This window comes from Aulonocara sp. 'chitande type north' Nkhata Bay, linkage group LG3 (genome assembly GCF_057382095.1).
Source record: "Aulonocara sp. 'chitande type north' Nkhata Bay isolate Kocher_YH1m ecotype deep benthic linkage group LG3, A_spYH_male_GT1.1, whole genome shotgun sequence".
Taxonomy (NCBI): Eukaryota; Metazoa; Chordata; class Actinopteri; order Cichliformes; family Cichlidae; genus Aulonocara; species Aulonocara sp. 'chitande type north' Nkhata Bay.
Genome location: NC_141346.1, coordinates 1,840,210 through 1,863,184, shown reverse-complemented (window position 1 = coordinate 1,863,184; position 22,975 = coordinate 1,840,210). Strand labels below are relative to the sequence as shown.

The 22,975-nt window shown below is 39.9% G+C and overlaps 2 protein-coding genes across 5 annotated transcripts in view; one reads left to right on the top strand and one right to left on the bottom strand.

Moving 5' to 3' along the window:
* LOC147333447 (E3 ubiquitin-protein ligase TRIM21-like) overlaps positions 1-22,975 on the top strand; it is a 525,380-nt gene that overhangs the window by 276,947 nt on the left and 225,458 nt on the right. The window lies entirely within an intron of this gene.
* Positions 380-21,039, bottom strand: LOC147333455 (uncharacterized). 4 transcript variants are annotated; one of them, XM_086267318.1, is made up of 5 exons: positions 20,443-21,039; positions 20,193-20,246; positions 7,967-7,994; positions 7,715-7,768; positions 380-3,617 (listed from the first exon to the last, which is right to left on the bottom strand). In XM_086267318.1, exons 4-5 carry the CDS (start codon positions 7,720-7,722, stop codon positions 1,982-1,984), a joined length of 1,644 nt encoding a protein of 547 aa, XP_086123444.1. In that variant the 5' UTR covers positions 7,723-7,768; positions 7,967-7,994; positions 20,193-20,246; positions 20,443-21,039; the 3' UTR covers positions 380-1,981. The 4 variants fall into 4 exon arrangements, with proteins under 4 accessions (XP_086123444.1, XP_086123457.1, XP_086123452.1 ...); XM_086267338.1 differs by lacking the exons at positions 7,715-7,768; positions 7,967-7,994 and adding exons at positions 6,978-6,983; positions 14,554-16,113 and having other exon boundaries at positions 381-3,617; XM_086267331.1 differs by lacking the exon at positions 7,967-7,994.

The window sequence follows — 22,975 nt, the reverse complement described above, 5'->3', positions numbered from 1 at the left end:
AGGACTTTATTAAGAATATTCATTTAAGTTTGTATTTCTTTTTAGTTCTGACGGCATTGTATCGGCTGTGGTTGGACATCATTACAGGTTAAGACATGTTGGAGAATCCTCCTGTCCGAAATAAATGTCAGCTAAAACGCAAAGAACAAGTTGAGCTTTATTAAGACTCGAGGGGAGTAACAATAACTGTCCAGAAAATAGAAAAAAAGAAAAATTTGCATGTTCTCAGCATTTAAAATAGTAATTAAAGTGTATTTTGAGTAAATATGACATTTAATTTTTTTTAACTGAACTTCAATAAATTCCTGTGTCACAGTAGAGCAATATCTTTATGTTCATGCTAACAGTCAATTTTGTGAAAGCATCGGATTATTGGCTATAAATAGTTAACTCAGTATAATCTGCTTTATATAGTATCACTGGACTCAACCACACAGAAATGAAAGACACTGGGGAAAAATAAGTATTCACAGACTTTTAGTCATTTGTAATCTACACATTTTCCTAAAACTGCTTTAAAAGTACAAGCATGCATTACACACAGTGAGAAAATAAAACTTTTTTGTTTCCAAACTTATTTCCAACAAACTTTATTTGTAATCAAGAGATTAAAAAGGAACACATTCAGGTTACTTTATTTGAAGCTGTCAGTATAAAGCCAGTCTGCATTAAGTTAGCAATTCTAACTGCACAAATAAGCACAATACAACACAATGAAGGAAACGTCAGCTTGTTAGCCCATTTAACAATTAGAGTGAGCGATTTTCTGTCTTTTTTACAGATAAATATCCAAATCATGACACCAATGAAAATGAGAAAACAGACTCCAGAAAATTTACCTCAAACATAACAAATGCTCTTGCCCCTTTTTTTTTTACACACAGTCACAGTCTGTCTCCCAGTTCAGTTTTCAGTCGATCATTGTTCCAACATATATTAGATTATAATACTCAACACATTCCACTGTCTGACCCCTAATGAATGTGACCTTTTGGACATTAAAAATCGAGGCCCTCTTGCTTCATATATTAAATCCTCCATTAGGAACCTTGGTGTTACCTTTGACCCAGCTCTGACACACGTTAAATCTTTGGTTTGCTCTTGTTTTTACCATTGAAGAAATATCACTGAGTCCCATTGTGTCACGCTCTGAACTGGAAATGATTCTTCATGCTTTTGTTTCATCTCGCTTAGACTATTGTAATTCCTTCTTTACTTGCTTAAGTAACGCCTCCCTGGAACGACTGCAGGGTGTTCAGACTGCTGCTGCCAGGCTTCTGACAAAGCATCACAAACACCCCCATGCCACGCCCCTGCTGATTCAGCTGCACTGGCTCCCTGTCAAGTTCAGGGTCCAATTTAAGATCATAATCATGACCTATAGGGCCCTGCACGGTGTAGCTCCAACTTACTTAAGTGATCTTCTTCTTTCTTATCACCCCAGCAGGTCCCTGAGGTCTTGTGTCCAGGGGTTGCTGGTTGTCCCGCTTACAAGGTTAAAAACAGAAGGTGACAGAGCGTTTGTATCAGCGGCTGCCAGACTCTGGAGCTCGCTCCCTTTGAGTTTGAGATCTGTGGACTCAGTCGTGTCTTTTAAAAAGCAGTTAAAAACGTATCTGTTTAAACTGCTTTTGGTTGATTTTGTTTGAGATTTTTCTGCCTCTGTAAAGCACTTTGTGATTTTATCTTGAAAGGTGCTATATAAATAACATTTTACTTTACTTACTTACATGAGTATGTTTTCTAAATTCAGTGATGACGTCTTTTGAGACAGGACTCATCAGAACATTTAGCATAATGGTCAAAGTCTGGGTTGTAGCTGCTCTCATCATCCTGAGGCCAATTACCAATGACAGAGTAAACTGATATGTTTAATTGATAACTGATTAAATCTGCAAGTGAAACATTTCCATATGCAATTTTTACAGAAAACTGTATTTTCTGTAAAACCATGAGAATGTCTCGTGATTTGAGTTTAATTCTACATATCTGTCTGATGGGTTTTCATCTTGTTCCATAAGGTTTGCCCAACTTTTTTCATAACTGCAGGTATGTACTGCAGAGCTCCTCTGGTACCTTCATCCACTCTGCTTCTCATCTCCTCCAGTTTCTGGACCTTCTCTGAGTCTCCTTTCTCCTTCATCTTCTCACTTAATATATCTAAGTGTACAATAGTGGACAGAGAAAAAACATTCAGAGCGATTTCCTCCAGTCTGACAAGATGTTGGTAGGACTCCTCCAGCCACTGAGACTTCTCTGCTGTCAGCTGGTTCATTTCCTTTTCTAGATTTTCCAAAAGGCTGGACTTGTCCTCACTTTCTGTCTTGTTCTTGTCATACTTGTTTTTCGTTTCTTCATCAGTCTTTTTGACACGACGTGTCTTGGTTACATAGATCTTCCTTTCTTTCACATGATCTGATGCAGGACACTTCTTGGTACAAGAAGTACAGCGGCCTCCTGTCATGAGCTCACACTGTTCGGGATACCAGGCTATTGTGCATCCAGGATAGTGACAGTTCTCCTCACAGACTTTACAGCTGACAGCTCCTTCATACCCACCCAACAAGCACCACCACCCAACCTCGATATCTTCTCTAACTTTGTAGACCTCATCAATTTCTATAGTGAACTGCTTATTTGTCTTCATCTCTTCTTCGTGTTTCTTCAGAGCCTCTTGAGTCTGTTTTATTTCTGTCTGTTTTAATTCAATAAAATCTATTCTTTCTTGCAGGTTTTGAATGCAGGCTGTCAATCTGATGCGTTCATTTAACACTTCAACAGTTGTCATCAGTTTCTGAGGTTCAATATTTTCCAGGAATTCTGAGAATTCACTCATTCCTCCCTCTGATACTCTCCATGCGTTATGCAAACCCACCTTGTCTTTCTTTTTTCTCTCTTTTTCCTGTTGGTTATTGAACAGGAAGCAAACTGGCTCATCCTCTATTCTGGCACATTTTATTTTTGCAGCTTCAAGAGCTTCAAGAGCATTTTCAGGTGTTACACCATCTGAGTGTGTGATCAGGGCCACAATGTTTTTCTCCAGGTTTTTTCCAAACAGAGAAATGACTGAATCAAAGATGTACCTCAATCGATCACTCAGTCGATTATCACTCGCCTTCATCACCAGACCCACTGCATGAACTTCTTGAACTCCGTCATCTGATCGAAACAAGTCCAATAATCTTTCACTAACAATGACATCATGTTCAGTCCCTCTGGTGTTTCCATATCCAGGCGTGTCGATGATGGTCAGAGAGTAGGGCAGAGTTTCATCTTCAAAACCAAAGATCTCGTACACGATCACATCTGATGTCTGACTTTCTGATTGACTTTTCTCCTCCTCCTCTACGATCTTAAACCAGACTTCATCCTCCCACTTCACTCCCATCGTGTAGTTGACCAAAGCATTGATCAGACTAGATTTTCCTGCTCCTGTTTCACCCACAAGTAAGATGGTTTTATTTGTCTTTTTTTGATTTTTTTCACCAACAGTCATTTTTGTCAGCGTTCCAAACATTTTTTTCTTTGGGTTTAGCTGGTAAACAGGAGGAGGTCCTGAACTGATAAGAACACTTTTGAGGATGGTGTTCTTGTATTTTGAAGACATATCCCTGGTCCTGAGAAGCAAAAATAAAAATTTGTTAAGTTTCGGTTTTTTGCCAGACATTTAAGATAAGTAGGCATGTTTCAACATACAGACACATAAATCATAAATGCCAACCCAGTTTTGCAATCTGTTAACCCTTTAAACCCGGTCGGAGCGGGCACGCTCCGTTTTGCGTAACTATTTCTAAATCCCGGTAGCACTGCAACCACGTGAGCTAGCGCAATAATTTTTTTGCATATGAAACCGGAGGAGTTGTACTTACATCTTAGCTTGTCCTCGGTCACAGTTTTCTTCCACATATAGCTTTGCAAAAACTGCATAAAAAGCACTTGCAGCAACTAAAACATAATATTCCAGAAACACGCTTTGCCGATCCGATCAGCTGTTTGTAACACTTCCTACATCCATCAGCGCGAACTATCGCATGTCCGCATGACCTGCCCGAAACCGGAAGTGACGTCATTTCGTGGAAAATTTCGCTTTTTGCCTTCAGGGCCTTATGAGCCTACACTGGTGTTTTTAAAAGTCAAGTTTGACTTCATGCTTTTCTGTGTCGTTTCTGGGATGCTTAGGACTCATATTGCACTGCTGGAAATAGTTTATTTTGATGCACATGCTGGGTTGGGTTTTTTTGCAAATTTGCATCACACTGATCCATGCTGCTCAATTCACATCAGCTCACACACACTTTCTACCTGCAGAGGAAACACAAATCATTCATGTGCACATCAACTGAAATCCTCCTTTCCATCATGTGTGCTGTCCAAATATCAGCAAATAGCAGAGTTAAAGATGCTAAGATTTTCGCTGTGAGTGACCAAGAGAGACAATTAGAATTGAGTATATCAGACGGACAGCTAAGGTCAAACACTTTGGACAGAGAGACATCTGGGCTTTGACTTAAATCATGACTGTTTATTAACAGAAATCAATAACTGTTATTTGGCATTATTATATATAAATTGTTAGATTATAATATTATTTTATGCCATGTTATGCCCCTAACTAAAGATTGTGAATTATTATGTAGTTTTAGTTTGCATTATTCTCCTGAATTAGAAGAAGCTGATAACTATTGCATTAGTTAAACTGATTTGCATTACATTAGACTGCTGATTTATTGTGGATGAATGATATTGTTTTATGATGTTATAAGAAATACTGTTCACAGAAAGTCATCGCCTTATTTGCCTGATTAGAAGAGAACATGCTGGAGTTTTCTGCCCCATCTCAGCAGGAGCAGATAAACAGGGAGCCAAGGTCGTAGCTTAGGCGCCGTGTGAGAGAAAGCATGTGAATGTTTAGGCTTTTATGATGAGGTGGAGGCACCAGAGGCTATAAGAGTTTGAGCAATGCTCCACCATTTAGAGATCTGATGCTGTCTGCATACAGTGTCCATCTCCCACGTGTGTGATCATTAAAATCATCGTTTGACTCAACCCGACCGGACCAGTGTTGTTATTGTGGTTTTTCCTCCTTTATCCATCCCCAATATTTGAATCTGTAACAAACTATACCATTTTTTTATATCAACACCTTTTTAAACATATTTTAAAAATTATACTCTGATAGCAAGCCACACATGGTAAGCTCTTCACCTCACCACTAGTTGCTTCACTTTAGTTTACTTTGCAGTCACTACTTTAAATATATTTTACTAATTGTCTAATATGTTTCTTTATTCATTTTTTTTCATCATGTGTTGATATCTGTGATGCTGATGTGTGAGATTTGCTGTGTGCACTCCATATATGGAGTTATTTTAGTTGATTTTATGAGTTTAGTTTATATCAACACTGCAAAGTCAAAGTTCTGTTTTATGTTATACACCTTTCTTTGTTTGAGTTACCTGGGGCATGGCTTCTCCTTCCCAGTTGGCAAAAGGTGTGGCAAAGGGCTTGGGGATCTGAACTACTGCCGACAACCTCGTTGGACTAAACCACATCCTTCATTGCCTGGAGGGTGTTTGGAGTTTGTTAAATTGTTTTGTGTTAGTTGGTTATATGGCAGCCATTTTGTCTCCCTCATGTGTCATTTTAGCAGGTCAGTTTGTCTTGTGTTTGTTTGAGGTTTTGTTAGTTGTTATTTGGAGTTTAGTTTATTTAGTTGACCTATTTTATTGGTCTGCCTGTTTAAGTTTTGGCTTTGTTAATTATTATTCCTATTTTTGGGTCATAAAACCCCAGTTTTGAATTAAACACCTGCGTCTTCTATGTCTTACTGCTTGGTCTCTGACAACTACGTTCATCAGTGTTTTATTTATTTGTAACATGTTTCCTCTATCTCAACATCTGACCTCGTCTGTTGACATACCTGCTAACTGATAAGTAATTATCTGTTAATGTTCTGAGTAATTAACAGACCGATTCACATTTCATATGATATTTTTGGTTGTTCTAATTAAGTCAGAATAACAAGTGCAACAACCTTTACGTTACTATTATGCAAAACTGGCAGTCATAGTTGCTTCCTGTTTAAGCAGATTCAACAAAAAAGGGATTTTGATGCCAAAAGAAGCCAACATGTTTAATTCAGTTTTTTACTACATCTATAAATCCACCTGCACTGTAATTATAAAGATGCCCAACCTCCAAGAGCTTTTAGAGGTCAGACACTATGACACATCTGTTTGACCATCACCAATTAATCTGACGGCAGTTACTGTGGAACAGCAGCGAGTTCAGGCTGCAGTCAGCGTGGCAGTGAGCAGGAGAGCAGCAGCACCTCTCCACAGACTGATGGAGACAGGGAATCACTATGGATTTAAATGATGATCAGTGTTTACTGCCAAGCAGCTGAGCTGTGTCAATGGAATTTGTGCAACTGTTTGATAATAATCTACCTGAAACTGATGATATTAAATGGCATGTGGCCTCCTTCAATTCGCAGTGTCTAAGAATTTGAGCTCTGTGTGGTGGCTGTAGCTCAGGTGGCAGAGCAGGTCAGCCACTAATCAGAAGGTCGGTGGTTCGATCCCAGGCTGCCTCCTGGCTGCATGCCGAATATCCTTGGGCAAGATACTAACCCGTGTTTGCCTACTGGTGGTGGTCCGGCAGCCTCGCCTCTGCCCCAGGGTGGCTGTGGCTACAAAGTAGCTGCCATCACCAGTGTGTGAATGTGTGGATGACTGGATGTAGTGTGAAGCGCTTTGGGGTCCTTAGGGACTAGAAAAGTGCTATACAAATGCAGGCCATTTACCATAAAGTGGCTCCTCTTAAAACTAGAAAGGCAGCACTATTAAATCCCCACCCTGGATCACAGAAGCAGCTTTATGCGATTTAGCCATAAAACTGAGCGCCTGTGAAAAGCCACAAAACTTGAGCTTCATAAGCTCCACTTATAATGACATAGTGAAAGACACGAGAGCCACTTGTTTCTAGGGGTGGGTTTTGATTATCGATTTATCTATTAAAATTGATTCTAGCTTGGATTCTGCACAAAGACGTGAACACAAAGCGCAGACCTGCGGATCAGAATCAGGGAGATGTCGCCTCTCTCACCCGACAGCACGGACACGGTCGGGGCTGAAAGCCGACAGCTCGCTGACTCTGATCTGCCGACGGGTCGAGCTTTGTGTTCACACCCTGATTTGCGCTGATTCTAAAGCTGTTGGTTTGATGTCTCTCCAAAGAATATTGACTGAACCAGCAGCAAAAGAAGATCCAAACTACGCTTCACATAAACATCCTCATGAATTCACTCTGACTTTTGCTGTTTGGTAGTAAAACAACATTTATATTTAAAAATCAATTTCAAAATGTAATGACTCGATATCACATTCAAATTAAATTTGATTTTAATCAGGAAATCAGTTTTTTTTAAACCCACCCCTAACTGTATGTGATCGCTATCTGAAAACCTAAATTCTGACTATTACTTCAGGAGGAATAGCAATTTTTATGAATTCTGGACACCAGATACCTCACCTTGGCACAAGCTCATAGGTGAGGCTAAAATGCAAATACATTTACCAAAATAAAAATCAATATTGTAAGGATAAGCTCACTCAATTGTACAGTTTTACGATCAGTTTTGGTGATAATGCGCATGATGATATATTAAAACATGAAGATAACTGTATCTCTTAACTGTACTTATTGTACTTACGTTGCCATGTTGATGACAGAGATCCACACAGTGAGGTGTCAGGAAAATCTTGCTCTGGAGTAAAACAAAAAAAAAATTAATCCCATCTATTTCTAAAGAATTACATTTGGTAGATCTTTCTGTTCACACCGATCTGATGATTAGCAGAATAATTACAATCAGGATCTTCATTTTCAATTAGTTAAATGTTCTCTTTCTGTAATCTGTAATTTTATCTTGATCCCCTGATTCCAGCATTTCAAGTGATCTTACCTGTATTGTATCAGGAAGCTCTGTGATGCTGAGGAGGCAGAGAAGGGAGGGTTGCACAGTTTTATACCCTCAGAGGAGGGACGATGAGACCATGCAATCACATGACTTCTTTGAAATCACAGAATTAAAAGAAGGGAATTTGAGCAGCAATGTTGCCCCACCCCCCTACTCATAACAAAACTGAAAGTGTTTCCACCTTGCATGTGTGTTTTTGTGTGTGTTGCAAATCAGTCTAAAGTCTGTCACAGCTTTGAAATGAAATGGGCAGCTTTGACAAAAAAATGACAAAAAAGTTGCTCTGTGGGAGCCCAGGAACAGAACTCACTTCTTACTGGGGTTATCACACACACACAGACACACACACACAGTGACATGAGACAGAGCAACAAAGCGGAGATAAAAACAGAATGTGCACAGGATCATGAAGGGACTATCCCAGACTGAATACTGGAGTTGTACCTAATCCTCACTCATCTGTTCCCCACTCATTTCCAGAATGGCATCAAGCTGTTTGCTTCACTCTGTTAACTTAAATACACACTGTTAGATTATAATATTATTTTATGCCATGTTATGCCCCTAATTAAAGATTGTGAATTATTATGTAGTTTTAGTTTGCATTATTCTCCTGAATTAGAAGAAGCTGATAACTATTGCATTAGTTAAACTGATTTGCATTACATTAGACTGCTGATTTATTGTGAATGAATGATATTGTTTATGATGCATTATACTGCTGAGTTATAAGAAATACTGTTCACAGAAAGTCATCGCCTTATTTGTCTGATTAGAAGAGAACAGAATATGCTGGAGTTTTCTGCCCCATCTCAGCAGGAGCAGATAAACGGGGAGCCAAGGTCGTAGCTTAGGCGCCGTGTGAGAGAAAGCATGTGAATGTTTAGGCTTTTATGATAAGCTGAATATAACACAGAACAATAACAGGACATATAATAATGTAGAAACATGATCTTCAACAGGCACACTTCTATTATTCATGATCACAGACACAAAGAACTTGTGCAGCCCTGATATCAGCCCTAATATATGAGTGTGTTTGCCCAAAGATTGAAACAGCATCAACATGACAGCTGTAAGAAATCTTCTCTCAGCCTTGTTTGGCAGAAGATCCCTGCAACAAAGATTGTAGCTGAAAGATGACGTGTGTAAAGTTTGCTCTGTGGGAGGGTTGAGGCTGTTTTTAGACCTTTGATAGTTTCCAATCCAGTTCTGACAGACAGGAATAAAAACAACATCATTAAGATCAGATCATGGAGCTGTTTGCTGCCTTGTTTCTATCTTCAGATTACAAGACTTTACTACAATAAAGATGCTGACATGTATCTGTAGGAACAACATCATTGAATCTATAACAACTGGAGCCAAACCAGTAAATGGACCTATTCTTCTGGAGTACTCAAAGGGCTCTATACAAAGTGCCACATTCACACACTTTCTCTGAACTTAGTGCTGGCTAACCACATTCATACTCCGATGGATGCATCGGAGAGCGACTTGGGGTATCTTGCCCAAGGATACTTAGCATGCAGACTGGAGGAGCCAGGAATCAAACCACCAATCTTCCAATCAGTAGGTGACCTGCTCTTGGTGAGCCAACACTTGTCATTCCTTGTTGGATGCAGATTTCAGAACTTCCTTTTGCTCCTCCGTTATAACTGTTCTCTCTTCTCAACACATGATGACACAAAGGAATCAGCAGTGACAAAGATGATGCTGAAAAGGATCCATGGATGTTAATTGGACAGTGATCTCTCTGTGCTCTCCTGAAGTCAACACTCATCTTTGTTGTTGGCTCAAATTCCTGAATGTGAGTAAAAAAACTGTCAGAGGTAACTAAAGGTCAGATTCCTTGATTTTAAATCTGTTTACTGTGCTTGAAGCCCTGTGTGTCCTGCAGTCAGTTTCCTGTTAGGTCATCTCTTATGCCAAACATATAATTATGTTTCTTTTAGCTTTATATTCTCAGAAGCTCTGCTGCACTAGTTTTGGAGCAGGAGTTCACCCGAAAGCAACAAATTCAAAATAATTAACGTTTTTCAAAATGGAATAAAAGTAAAGTTTTATTCATATAGCACAAACTCACAACAGCTGTCTCATGGCGCTTTATATAGAAAAGTAAAGACGTTAAGCTGTCTGTGATGGATCTCAAAACTGGATTATAGATGGTGGACAGTTGGTGTCGTAAACCCCGCCTCTGTTCAAAGATGGTCTTTCACAGTGGACGTAAATGGCTTCTTTCACTCCTCTTTCAAACCATCTGTCTTTGGCTGCATTTGAAGGCCAATTACGTCAAAGCCAGGCGACGAAGGCTGTCCCAATTCGTCGACTCCTTCAAATGCGTCCTTCATTTCCCCGAATTTGAAGGATGGGTCGGGTGTGTCCTTCGTGGCCCACCATATCCCAGAATTCAGCCAAATTTCAGCTCCCAACAATGGCGGCCGCTACGAAGTTTTAAAATTAGTCTTATTAATCTTTCTGAGTCACAAAATAAACTTTTAACATATATTAAGGGGAGAAAGTAGCTGTGTAAACATCAAATATCTGCTCGGTCTATCAAGACATCGCATATTGGCAAAAGTGTGCCGACGTTTTCGGAGACATCTGTTACCCACCCGCTCGATGTTCAGACCCTTGCCTTGCCTGTTCCCGTCATTGTTTCCAACTTCAACTATTTCTACCATAGAGAGGCAGAAGCAGAGGACAAGTTGCCCTTGGCTGATGCTGTCGAGAAAGCCATAAAGGATACCACACAGGGTAGCAACACCTCGCTCAATAAAGCCAACGGGATCTGGCAGAGTGACAAAGGGAACTGACGTCAGAAGAACACTGTTCAATAGGAGGTGAAACTTTGCCACTAACCAGTAAATATTAAATAGTCACTGTTACGAGTGGCCAGTTGGATTCATTAGATCTGCACTGCACCTTGTGAAAAATATGTTTTTTAAGTCACTTAGACAACCTGTTATTGTTGGGCTTTTTTCAGTGTTTTATTTGTTCCGGAGTAAATCGGTTTGGCTGAGATCAAAGTTATTAGATTATTAGATAAAATAAAACGTTATTAATCCATCAAGTGGGTTCCTCCGGGATTTTCACACAGCTGAATACACGTCAAACAGAAAACTGATTAAACAGAAGTGTGAGACGGTCGAGAGTTTACGCCAGTGTCCTGTAATATTTTAGATAGCAAGGAGCAGATGGCCGAGTTTATTAAACTCCACCCACACAGCGGTGACGCAGATCTGAAGGCTAGACCGTCCAATTTCACAGCCTCGCACTTCCGGCCTTCTCCGTCTTCGAAGGACTCAGCCCACGTAGACCGCGAAGGCCGGGTCCTCCGAAGGATGCGGCCTACATTTTGGGACACAGCTTTTGTCAAACATGTGAACCTTGGCACACTCAAAGAGTGACCTTTGACATTTTTATGCAGATGGACAGCCGGGTCTTGTCTCATCTTTTCTATGTTTTCCCATGAATTGATTTTTGGTCTCTCGAGTGTCGAGGTCTAAATTTCAGAAAACAGATTTAAAATCAAGGAATTTGTCCTGTAGTGACCTCTGACCTTTACTGAACTTTACAGAGGCCTTTTTGTTTTTAATAAAGGCTTTGTGTTTAAGAATTATACCACAGAGTCAAATACTTCTGATTTGAGACCTTAGTTTTCACAGGAGCTGAGCACTAAATGAGATAGCAAATAGACTTATTAGCTGCAACCAACAATAGCTGGAATATTTTATGTTAGCTAACTAGTGAGAGAATTGACAACTCAGAGGAAAATAAGGACACTAAAATTAAAAAATAATTTAAGGGGGATCACATGTGTACTGCTCCTGGCTGCAACAATAAGTTTTATGTTAAGAAATGATAAAGATATTAGGATGTTAAGGATATTATCACACTGTTTTCATAAACTGTTGTATTGATCATTAAAAAGCGTCCTCACTGGATTTAAGCACAGCTGGCTGCTTGTTCCCAGCTTCAGTCTTCCCAGCTTCAGTCTATAAGAATACATTGTGGACCTGATAATAAATGATAACTGTAGCTGCCGTCATAGGCAACTCTCGCATTTAAGTTCATGTCAGTAGATATTTAAGGTTGAAACAATAAGTAGTTGAAATATTAAGAAATAAATAGTAATTAATGTTTAGTTGTTTAGGTTTATATGTTAAAATGTGTTATTTGTGTTATTGGTTAGTTCCGTCTGTTCTTGCTAAGAGGGCATTTTTTTGGCTGGCACATTCAGCAAGCTAATTAAGAGACGAGCCACGAGGTTTGCACGTCTACAGAAAGATAAATAAAGAGTGCCTTTTTTGGACCTCCCCACGACGTAAAAATGAAACTTTTATTCCATTTGAGTGAGGCCAATGAGGTAAATGTTTTATTTTGTTTCTTATCGTTGTATGTATATATGCGAGTGTTGTGTGACATTCAAGTGCAATTACCGTAGTGTGAAGTGTAATGTGTATTTTATTGATCCTTTTGTTGGAATGTTTCGTTACATATAATGCTTAAGGACTTTATTAAGAATATTCATTTAAGTTTGTATTTCTTTTTAGTTCTGACGGCATTGTATCGGCTGTGGTTGGACATCATTACAGGTTAAGACACGTTGGAGAATCCTCCTGTCCGAAATAAATGTCAGCTAAAACGCAAAGAACAAGTTGAGCTTTATTAAGACTCGAGGGGAGTAACAATAACTGTCCAGAAAATAGAAAAAAAGAAAAATTTGCATGTTCTCAGCATTTAAAATAGTAATTAAAGTGTATTTTGAGTAAATATGACATTTAATTTTTTTTAACTGAACTTCAATAAATTCCTGTGTCACAGTAGAGCAATATCTTTATGTTCATGCTAACAGTCAATTTTGTGAAAGCATCGGATTATTGGCTATAAATAGTTAACTCAGTATAATATGCTTTATATAGTATCACTGGACTCAACCACACAGAAATGAAAGACACTGGGGAAAAATAAGTATTCACAGACTTTTAGTCATTTGTAATCTACACATTTTCCTAAAACTGCTTTAAAAGTACAAGCATGCATTACACACAGTGAGAAAATAAAACTTTTTTGTTTCCAAACTTATTTCCAACAAACTTTATTTGTAATGAAGAGATTAAAAAGGAACACATTCAGGTTACTTTATTTGAAGCTGTCAGTATAAAGCCAGTCTGCATTAAGTTAGCAATTCTAACTGCACAAATAAGCACAATACAACATAATGAAGGAAACGTCAGCTTGTTAGCCCATTTAACAATTAGAGTGAGCGATTTTCTGTCTTTTTTACAGATAAATATCCAAATCATGACACCAATGAAAATGAGAAAACAGACTCCAGAAAATTTACCTCAAACATAACAAATGCTCTTGCCCCCTTTTTTTTTTTTTACACAGTCACAGTCTGTCTCCCAGTTCAGTTTTCAGTCGATCATTGTTCCAACATATATTAGATTATAATACTCAACACATTCCACTGTCTGACCCCTAATGAATGTGACCTTTTGGACATTAAAAATCGAGGCCCTCTTGCTTCATATATTAAATCCTCCATTAGGAACCTTGGTGTTACCTTTGACCCAGCTCTGACACACACGTTAAATCTTTGGTTCGCTCTTGTTTTTACCATTGAAGAAATATCACTGAGTCCCATTGTGTCACGCTCTGAACTGGAAATGATTCTTCATGCTTTTGTTTCATCTCGCTTAGACTATTGTGATTCCTTGTTTACTTGCTTAAGTAACGCCTCCCTGGAACGACTGCAGGGCGTTCAGACTGCTGCTGCCAGGCCTCTGATAAAGCATCACAAACACTCCCATGCCACGCCCCTGCTGATTCAGCTGCACTGGCTCCCTGTCAAGTTCAGGGTCCAATTTAAGATCGTAGTCATGACTTATAGGGCCCTGCACGGTGTAGCTCCAACTTACTTAAGTGATCTTCTTCTTTCTTATCACCCCAGCAGGTCCCTGAGGTCTTGTGTCCAGGGGTTGCTGGTTGTCCCGCTTACAAGGTTAAAAACAGAAGGTGACAGAGCGTTTGTATCAGCGGCTGCCAGACTCTGGAGCTCGCTCCCTTTGAGTTTGAGATCTGTGGACTCAGTCGTGTCTTTTAAAAAGCAGTTAAAAACGTATCTGTTTAAACTGCTTTTGGTTGATTTTGTTTGAGATTTTTCTGCCTCTGTAAAGCACTTTGTGATTTTATCTTGAAAGGTGCTATATAAATAACATTTTACTTTACTTACTTACATGAGTATGTTTTCTAAATTCAGTGATGACGTCTTTTGAGACAGGACTCATCAGAACATTTAGCATAATGGTCAAAGTCTGGGTTGTAGCTGCTCTCATCATCCTGAGGCCAATTACCAATGACAGAGTAAACTGATATGTTTAATTGATAACTGATTAAATCTGCAAGTGAAACATTTCCATATGCAATTTTTACAGAAAACTGTATTTTCTGTAAAACCATGAGAATGTCTCGTGATTTGAGTTTAATTCTACATATCTGTCTGATGGGTTTTCATCTTGTTCCATAAGGTTTGCCCAACTTTTTTCATAACTGCAGGTATGTACTGCAGAGCTCCTCTGGTACCTTCATCCACTCTGCTTTTCATCTCCTCCAGTTTCTGGACCTTCTCTGAGTCTCCTTTCTCCTTCATCTTCTCACTTAATATATCTAAGTGTACAATAGTGGACAGAGAAAAAACATTCAGAGCGATTTCCTCCAGTCTGAGAAGATGTTGGTAGGACTCCTCCAGCCACTGAGACTTCTCTGCTGTCAGCTGGTTCATTTCCTTTTCTAGATTTTCCAAAAGGCTGGACTTGTCCTCACTTTCTGTCTTGTTCTTGTCATACTTGTTTTTCGTTTCTTCATCAGTCTTTTTGACACGACGTGTCTTGGTTACATAGATCTTCCTTTCTTTCACATGATCTGATGCAGGACACTTCTTGGTACAAGAAGTACAGCGGCCTCCTGTCATGAGCTCACACTGTTCGGGATACCAGGCTATTGTGCATCCAGGATAGTGACAGTTCTCCTCACAGACTTTACAGCTGACAGCTCCTTCATACCCACCCAACAAGCACCACCACCCAACCTCGATATCTTCTCTAACTTTGTAGACCTCATCAATTTCTATAGTGAACTGCTTATTTGTCTTCATCTCTTCTTCGTGTTTCTTCAGAGCCTCTTGAGTCTGTTTTATTTCTGTCTGTTTTAATTCAATAAAATCTATTCTTTCTTGCAGGTTTTGAATGCAGGCTGTCAATCTGATGCGTTCATTTAACACTTCAACAGTTGTCATCAGTTTCTGAGGTTCAATATTTTCCAGGAATTCTGAGAATTCACTCATTCCTCCCTCTGATACTCTCCATGCGTTATGCAAACCCACCTTGTCTTTCTTTTTTCTCTCTTTTTCCTGTTGGTTATTGAACAGGAAGCAAACTGGCTCATCCTCTATTCTGGCACATTTTATTTTTGCAGCTTCAAGAGCTTCAAGAGCATTTTCAGGTGTTACACCATCTGAGTGTGTGATCAGGGCCACAATGTTTTTCTCCAGGTTTTTTCCAAACAGAGAAATGACTGAATCAAAGATGTACCTCAATCGATCACTCAGTCGATTATCACTCGCCTTCATCACTAGACCCACTGCATGAACTTCTTGAACTCCGTCATCTGATCGAAACAAGTCCAATAATCTTTCACTAACAATGACATCATGTTCAGTCCCTCTGGTGTCTCCATATCCAGGCGTGTCGATGATGGTCAGAGAGTAGGGCAGAGTTTCATCTTCAAAACCAAAGATCTCGTACACCATCACATCTGATGTCTGACTTTCTGATTGACTTTTCTCCTCCTCCTCTACGATCTTAAACCAGACTTCATCCTCCCACTTCACTCCCATCGTGTAGTTGACCAAAGCATTGATCAGACTAGATTTTCCTGCTCCTGTTTCACCCACAAGTAAGATGGTTTTATTTGTCTTTTTTTGATTTTTTTCACCAACAGTCATTTTTGTCAGCGTTCCAAACATTTTTTTCTTTGGGTTTAGCTGGTAAACAGGAGGAGGTCCTGAACTGATAAGAACACTTTTGAGGATGGTGTTCTTGTATTTTGAAGACATATCCCTGGTCCTGAGAAGCAAAAATAAAAATTTGTTAAGTTTCGGTTTTTTGCCAGACATTTAAGATAAGTAGGCATGTTTCAACATACAGACACATAAATCATAAATGCCAACCCAGTTTTGCAATCTGTTAACCCTTTAAACCCGGTCGGAGTGGGCACGCTCCGTTTTGCGTAACTATTTCTAAATCCCGGTAGCACTGCAACCACGTGAGCTAGCGCAATAATTTTTTTGCATATGAAACCGGAGGAGTTGTACTTACATCTTAGCTTGTCCTCGGTCACAGTTTCCTTCCACATATAGCTTTGCAAAAACTGAATAAAAAGCATAATATTCCAGAAACATGCTTTGCCGATCCGATCAGCTGTTCGTAACACTTCCTACGTCCATCAGCGCGAACTATCGCATGTCCGCCGTGACCTGCCCGAAACCGGAAGTGACGTCATTTCGTGGAAAATTTCGCTTTTTGCCTTCAGGGCCTTATGAGCCTACACTGGTGTTTTTAAAAGTCAAGTTTGACTTCATGCTTTTCTGTGTCGTTTCTGGGATGCTTAGGACTCATATTGCACTGCTGGAAATAGTTTATTTTGATGCACATGCTGGGTTGGTTTTTTTTGCAAATTTGCATCACACTGATCCATGCTGCTCAATTCACATCAGCTCACACACACTTTCTACCTGCAGAGGAAACACAAATCATTCATGTGCACATCAACTGAAATCCTCCTTTCCATCATGTGTGCTGTCCAAATATCAGCAAATAGCAGAGTTAAAGATGCTAAGATTTTCGCTGTGAGTGACCAAGAGAGACAATTAGAATTGAGTATATCAGACGGACAGCTAAGGTCAAACACTTTGGACAGAGAGACATCTGGGCTTTGACTTAAATCATGACTGTTTATTAACAGAAATCAATAACTGTTATTTGGCATTATTATATATAAATTGTTAGATTATAATATTATTTTATGCCATGTTATGCCCCTAACTAAAGATTGTGAATTATTATGTAGTTTTAGTTTGCATTATTCTCCTGAATTAGAAGAAGCTGATAACTATTGCATTAGTTAAACTGATTTGCATTACATTAGACTGCTGATTTATTGTGGATGAATGATATTGTTTTATGATGTTATAAGAAATACTGTTCGCAGAAAGTCATCGCCTTATTTGCCTGATTAGAAGAGAACATGCTGGAGTTTTCTGCCCCATCTCAGCAGGAGCAGATAAACAGGGAGCCAAGGTCGTAGCTTAGGCGCCGTGTGAGAGAAAGCATGTGAATGTTTAGGCTTTTATGATAAGGTGGAGGCACCAGAGGCTATAAGAGTTTGATCAATGCTCCACCATTTAGAGATCTGAGGCTGTCTGCATCAGTGTCCATCTCCCACGTGTGTGATCATTAAAATCATCGTTTGACTCAACCCGACCGGACCAGTGTTGTTATTGTGGTTTTTCCTCCTTTATCCATCCCCAATATTTGAATCTGTAACAAACTATACCATTTTTTTATATCAACACCTTTTTAAACATATTTTAAAAATTATACTCTGATAGCAAGCCACACATGGTAAGCTCTTCACCTCACCACTAGTTGCTTCACTTTAGTTTACTTTGCAGTCACTACTTTAAATATATTTTACTAATTGTCTAATATGTTTCTTTATTCATTTTTTTTCATCATGTGTTGATATCTGTGATGCTGATGTGTGAGATTTGCTGTGTGCACTCCATATATGGAGTTATTTTAGTTGATTTTATGAGTTTAGTTTATATCAACACTGCAAAGTCAAAGTTCTGTTTTATGTTATACACCTTTCTTTGTTTGAGTTACCTGGGGCATGGCTTCTCCTTCCCAGTTGGCAAAAGGTGTGGCAAAGGGCTTGGGGATCTGAACTACTGCCGACAACCTCGTTGGACTAAACCACATCCTTCATTGCCTGGAGGGTGTTTGGAGTTTGTTAAATTGTTTTGTGTTAGTTGGTTATATGGCAGCCATTTTGTCTCCCTCATGTGTCATTTTAGCAGGTCAGTTTGTCTTGTGTTTGTTTGAGGTTTTGTTAGTTGTTATTTGGAGTTTAGTTTATTTAGTTGACCTATTTTATTGGTCTGCCTGTTTAAGTTTTGGCTTTGTTAATTATTATTCCTATTTTTGGGTCATAAAACCCCAGTTTTGAATTAAACACCTGCGTCTTCTATGTCTTACTGCTTGGTCTCTGACAACTACGTTCATCAGTGTTTTATTTATTTGTAACATGTTTCCTCTATCTCAACATCTGACCTCGTCTGTTGACATACCTGCTAACTGATAAGTAATTATCTGTTAATGTTCTGAGTAATTAACAGACCGATTCACATTTCATATGATATTTTTGGTTGTTCTAATTAAGTCAGAATAACAAGTGCAACAACCTTTACGTTACTATTATGCAAAACTGGCAGTCATAGTTGCTTCCTGTTTAAGCAGATTCAACAAAAAAGGGATTTTGATGCCAAAAGAAGCCAACATGTTTAATTCAGTTTTTTACTACATCTATAAATCCACCTGCACTGTAATTATAAAGATGCCCAACCTCCAAGAGCTTTTAGAGGTCAGACACTATGACACATCTGTTTGACCATCACCAATTAATCTGACGGCAGTTACTGTGGAACAGCAGCGAGTTCAGGCTGCAGTCAGCGTGGCAGTGAGCAGGAGAGCAGCAGCACCTCTCCACAGACTGATGGAGACAGGGAATCACTATGGATTTAAATGATGATCAGTGTTTACTGCCAAGCAGCTGAGCTGTGTCAATGGAATTTGTGCAACTGTTTGATAATAATCTACCTGAAACTGATGATATTAAATGGCATGTGGCCTCCTTCAATTCGCAGTGTCTAAGAATTTGAGCTCTGTGTGGTGGCTGTAGCTCAGGTGGCAGAGCAGGTCAGCCACTAATCAGAAGGTCGGTGGTTCGATCCCAGGCTGCCTCCTGGCTGCATGCCGAATATCCTTGGGCAAGATACTAACCCGTGTTTGCCTACTGGTGGTGGTCCGGCAGCCTCGCCTCTGCCCCAGGGTGGCTGTGGCTACAAAGTAGCTGCCATCACCAGTGTGTGAATGTGTGGATGACTGGATGTAGTGTGAAGCGCTTTGGGGTCCTTAGGGACTAGAAAAGTGCTATACAAATGCAGGCCATTTACCATAAAGTGGCTCCTCTTAAAACTAGAAAGGCAGCACTATTAAATCCCCACCCTGGATCACAGAAGCAGCTTTATGCGATTTAGCCATAAAACTGAGCGCCTGTGAAAAGCCACAAAACTTGAGCTTCATAAGCTCCACTTATAATGACATAGTGAAAGACACGAGAGCCACTTGTTTCTAGGGGTGGGTTTTGATTATCGATTTATCTATTAAAATTGATTCTAGCTTGGATTCTGCACAAAGACGTGAACACAAAGCGCAGACCTGCGGATCAGAATCAGGGAGATGTCGCCTCTCTCACCCGACAGCACGGACACGGTCGGGGCTGAAAGCCGACAGCTCGCTGACTCTGATCTGCCGACGGGTCGAGCTTTGTGTTCACACCCTGATTTGCGCTGATTCTAAAGCTGTTGGTTTGATGTCTCTCCAAAGAATATTGACTGAACCAGCAGCAAAAGAAGATCCAAACTACGCTTCACATAAACATCCTCATGAATTCACTCTGACTTTTGCTGTTTGGTAGTAAAACAACATTTATATTTAAAAATCAATTTCAAAATGTAATGACTCGATATCACATTCAAATTAAATTTGATTTTAATCAGGAAATCAGTTTTTTTTAAACCCACCCCTAACTGTATGTGATCGCTATCTGAAAACCTAAATTCTGACTATTACTTCAGGAGGAATAGCAATTTTTATGAATTCTGGACACCAGATACCTCACCTTGGCACAAGCTCATAGGTGAGGCTAAAATGCAAATACATTTACCAAAATAAAAATCAATATTGTAAGGATAAGCTCACTCAATTGTACAGTTTTACGATCAGTTTTGGTGATAATGCGCATGATGATATATTAAAACATGAAGATAACTGTATCTCTTAACTGTACTTATTGTACTTACGTTGCCATGTTGATGACAGAGATCCACACAGTGAGGTGTCAGGAAAATCTTGCTCTGGAGTAAAACAAAAAAAATTAATCCCATCTATTTCTAAAGAATTACATTTGGTAAATCTTTCTGTTCACACCGATCTGATGATTAGCAGAATAATTACAATCAGGATCTTCATTTTCAATTAGTTAAATGTTCTCTTTCTGTAATCTGTAATTTTATCTTGATCCCCTGATTCCAGCATTTCAAGTGATCTTACCTGTATTGTATCAGGAAGCTCTGTGATGCTGAGGAGGCAGAGAAGGGAGGGTTGCACAGTTTTATACCCTCAGAGGAGGGACGATGAGACCATGCAATCACATGACTTCTTTGAAATCACAGAATTAAAAGAAGGGAATTTGAGCAGCAATGTTGCCCCACCCCCCTACTCATAACAAAACTGAAAGTGTTTCCACCTTGCATGTGTGTTTTTGTGTGTGTTGCAAATCAGTCTAAAGTCTGTCACAGCTTTGAAATGAAATGGGCAGCTTTGACAAAAAAATGACAAAAACGTTGCTCTGTGGGAGCCCAGGAACAGAACTCACTTCTTACTGGGGTTATCACACACACACAGACACACACACACAGTGACATGAGACAGAGCAACAAAGCGGAGATAAAAACAGAATGTGCACAGGATCATGAAGGGACTATCCCAGACTGAATACTGGAGTTGTACCTAATCCTCACTCATCTGTTCCCCACTCATTTCCAGAATGGCATCAAGCTGTTTGCTTCACTCTGTTAACTTAAATACACACTGTTAGATTATAATATTATTTTATGCCATGTTAGACCCCTAATTAAAGATTGTGAATTATTATGTAGTCTTAGTTTGCATTATTCTCCTGAATTAGAAGAAGCTGATAACTATTGCATTTGTTAAACTGATTTGCATTAAAGTAGACTGCTGATTTATTGTGAATGAATGATATTGTTTTATGATGCATTATACTGCTGAGTTATAAGAAATGCTGTTTGCAGAAAGTCATCGCCTTATTTGTCTGATTAGAACAGAACATGCTGGAGTTTTCTGCCCCATCTCAGCAGGAGCAGATAAACGGGGAGCCAAGGTCGTAGCTTAGGCGCCGTGTGAGAGAAAGCATGTGAATGTTTAGGCTTTTATGATAAGGTGGAGGCACCAGAGGCTATAAGAGTTTGATCAATGCTCCACCATTTAGAGATCTGAGGCTGTCTGCATCAGTGTCCATCTCCCACGTGTGTGATCATTAAAATCATCGTTTGACTCAACCCGACCGGACCAGTGTTGTTATTGTGGTTTTTCCTCTTGTCTCCATCCCCAATTTTGAACTCGTAACAACACACAGACACACACACACACAGCCCTGGACTTTTTGTTTCATTATGACAACTGTTAAACCGAATGGTAAACAGAGGGGGTAAAGCTGGCCAGAGTTCCTTACTACCTCTCAAATCAAATCAAACCATTTTTTTTGTCACATCACATGTGCAGGTACATTGGTACAGCACATGCGAGTTAAATTCTTGTGTGCGAGCCCCACAAGCAACAGCAAATACAATAACATAGGAACAAAGCAAAATACAAGAATGGGAATCTGAGATTTATAAGAATAAATATATGTACAAATATAAGAATGTATGCGCATTGCTGAATATGTATACCAAACATGTGTATATACATTTGTGTGTGTGTGTGTGTGTGTGTGTGTGTGTATACATATATATAAAATAAAATAAAATATACAGAGGTTAGCAGTTCGATGTTGTGCAAAGAAATGGCATTACTGTACAGTATGGAGTGCATAATGTTGAAGTTCCAGTAGTGAAGCTGAGGTGTCTATGACGTGTTCAGCAGTCTGATGGCCTGATGGAAGAAGCTGTCTCTCAGTCTGCTGGTACGGGACCGGATGCTGCAGAACCTCCTTCCTGATGGAAGCTCACCTCCAATTATCCGTTCAGAGCACCGCACTACTCGCTGGAGAGCTTTGCAGTTGTAGGCGGTGCTGTTGCCATACTAGGTGGTGATGCATCCAGTGAGGATGCTCTCAATGGCACAGTGATAGAAGGTCCTGAGGATGCGGGGGCTCATGCCGAATCTTTTCAGTCTCCTGAGAAAGAAGAGGCTGCTGCGCCTTCTTCACTGTTTTGTTTGTGTGTACTGACCACGTAAGATCCTCAGCCAGATGTACACCAAGGAACCGGAAGCTGCTCACTCTCTCCACAGCAGCGCCGTTGATGGTGATGGGGGTGTGTACTTCTCTGCACCTCCGGAAGTCCACTATCAACTCCTTTGTCTTTGCGACGTTGAGGGTGAGATGGTTGTCTTGACACCAGTGGGTCAGGGCGCTGACCTCCTCCCTGTAAGCCGTCTCATCACCGTTGGTGATAAGACCCACCACTGTAGTGTCGTCCACAAACTTCACAATGATGTTGGAGTTGTTAGTGGCTGTGCAGTCGTAGGTGTAGAGTGAGTACAGGAGAGGGCTCAGTACACACCCCTGTGGAGCACCAGTGTTCAGTGTGATGGGGGATGAGGTGATGCTGCCCAGTCTGACCACCTGGCGTCTGTCAGACAGGAAGCTAAGGATCCAGCTGCAGAGGGAGCTGCTCAGTCCTAGATCCTGCAGTTTCCTGTCCAGCTTCGAGGTAACGATGGTATTGAATGCTGAGCTGTAATCTACAAACAGCATCCTCACATACGTGTCTCTCTTCTCCAGGTGTGACAGGGCAGTGTGTAGTGTCAGGGCTATGGCATCATCAGTGGACCTGTT